The 1824-nt window shown below is 36.3% G+C and overlaps 1 protein-coding gene across 2 annotated transcripts in view; it reads right to left on the reverse strand.

Annotated features, from left to right (window-relative positions):
• Nucleotides 1-478: 478 nt before the first annotated feature.
• Nucleotides 479-1824, reverse strand: part of LOC107728031 (dnaJ homolog subfamily C member 25-like) — an 11463-nt gene continuing 10117 nt past the window's right edge. For both annotated transcript variants that reach the window (XM_016538098.1, XM_016538092.1), the window contains one exon: nt 479-912. In XM_016538098.1, the coding sequence (XP_016393584.1) occupies nt 790-912 (123 nt within the window). In that variant the 3' untranslated portion in view covers nt 479-789. The remainder of the gene's footprint in view (nt 913-1824) is intronic.

Raw genomic sequence — 1824 nt, forward strand, 5'->3', positions numbered from 1 at the left:
CAAGCATTCATAGAAGGCACATAGTCAAACACAAAACACCTTGAATCTAATGAAAAGTCTTTGGTGGATAGACCTTTTATGTGCACCGTTGGTTATGCACACATAACAATATAATAAATTACTGATGAAATATGAATCTACAGCGGGACAACCTGTTATGTCTGCAGTCTGCACTGTTTTAAAGTGAGATCATGGACGTAACAGGATGCTCATGAACAGGAATCCCTACAAGGTAACAAAGTTTGCTAACTGGCCTTAAACTATAAAACTTTATTGAAGTACCACAAAAGCCTGTAACTGAAATATTAGATGTGACTTAATATGTGGGGGAAAAAAATTGGAAGAGAGAAAAAGAAAAAAAAAAACACCTTCACGGCACAAGCACAGCATCATATGACGTAACATTTATAGCAGATATGTAGAAAGAAAGAGAGACGCAAAGCCTTTCAGTGTTTGAAATTAGGCATTTTTCAAACTACAACAAAGGGGTTTTCTATAGCCTGTGATCATATTTCTCCTGGTAAAACACAATGTTATTACACAGTTATTTTTCTTTATGATTCCAACAGTCTCTTCCTCCTATGCAATGACAGAAAAATCAAATGATCCTCCACAGGTACAATCAAAAAGCCTTTATAGTCTATAAGAAAAGGTAGCCTTGTAGATGACGTGCACATTTGTCAGTCGATTGTAAACAAGGGCGCACAGGGCTGTGTGTAATTACACACACGTGAGCTCAGGCTGTTCAGGCTAGACATGCATCTGGGACGGTGCTCTGTGCATGTGAGGTCAATCGTCAGCAAAAGTGATGCGTCCAGGCCCCTCACTCTTCATCCAGCGCCTGTAGCGTTTCCATCGTGGGTCTGTGGCCATCTTCATCTTCATCTCCTCCTCCTGCTCCTCTCTGTAGGCCTTTCATAAACACACAGTATGATCACTCAATCTGGAGTCCTAAACACAAACATACTGCCACCACACACTCGAGCTTATTATTAAAAATATTATAAATATAAAATAATATAATAAAAATAAGTAAATCACAGATTGACTTAATAAGGAATGTTTCTTCTGAATATGAAAAAGGTCTGGGTGAACCTGATTCTCCATCATATTGTAAATTATTTATATGATTTTAAGCATATGATCTTTAAGTTTTATATATATACACACACATATGCGCACCATTATGGGGCATAAAGTATACCTATGTGAAAAACAGACATGAAATCAACAGTTGTACAGTTGTTACGTAATGTAAAACTAAACATGCATTAACAGCAATGTTTTTTAAAGGGTTTTGAATTTATTTAGATTGCTTTCAGAGCCCAAGAAAAGCTGATATTTTTGACTGTATAGCAATTAATAGATTGCTGCAGGGGTGATGTAGTTTTGTAGGCCAAAACCCAGAAAAAAAGTTTGTATTTTAGCACTTCTGGTTCCATCATCCATTCAAAGGTTTTTTTTTTTTATATAGGTTTTGGTTAAGTGCCTTCTGATGTCTGTGTTTAACACAAGCCAAAGATATTTTCTCATTTTATTCTATGGAAAAATTTTGATTTTGCAGTTGCACTAAATATGACTACAGAGGTTGTGGGGGACATTAAACATCATCAGACCAAACAGGAAAACTCATCTATTCACTACTCCGTGTTCACAATCTCACTGTTCATAAGCTTAATGATTGTGATGTTGAAAAGTCATGCAACCATGGTGTAGTTTGTTTATAACCTACATTAAAGGGACAGTTCACCCAAAAATGAAATTAGCCCATTATTTACTCACCCTCAAGCCATCCTAGGCATATATGACTTCCTTCTTTCAGAT

The sequence above is a fragment of the Sinocyclocheilus rhinocerous genome, unplaced genomic scaffold, assembly GCF_001515625.1.
Source record: "Sinocyclocheilus rhinocerous isolate Xijiao unplaced genomic scaffold, SAMN03320098_v1.1 scaffold1364, whole genome shotgun sequence".
NCBI lineage: Eukaryota > Metazoa > Chordata > Actinopteri > Cypriniformes > Cyprinidae > Sinocyclocheilus > Sinocyclocheilus rhinocerous.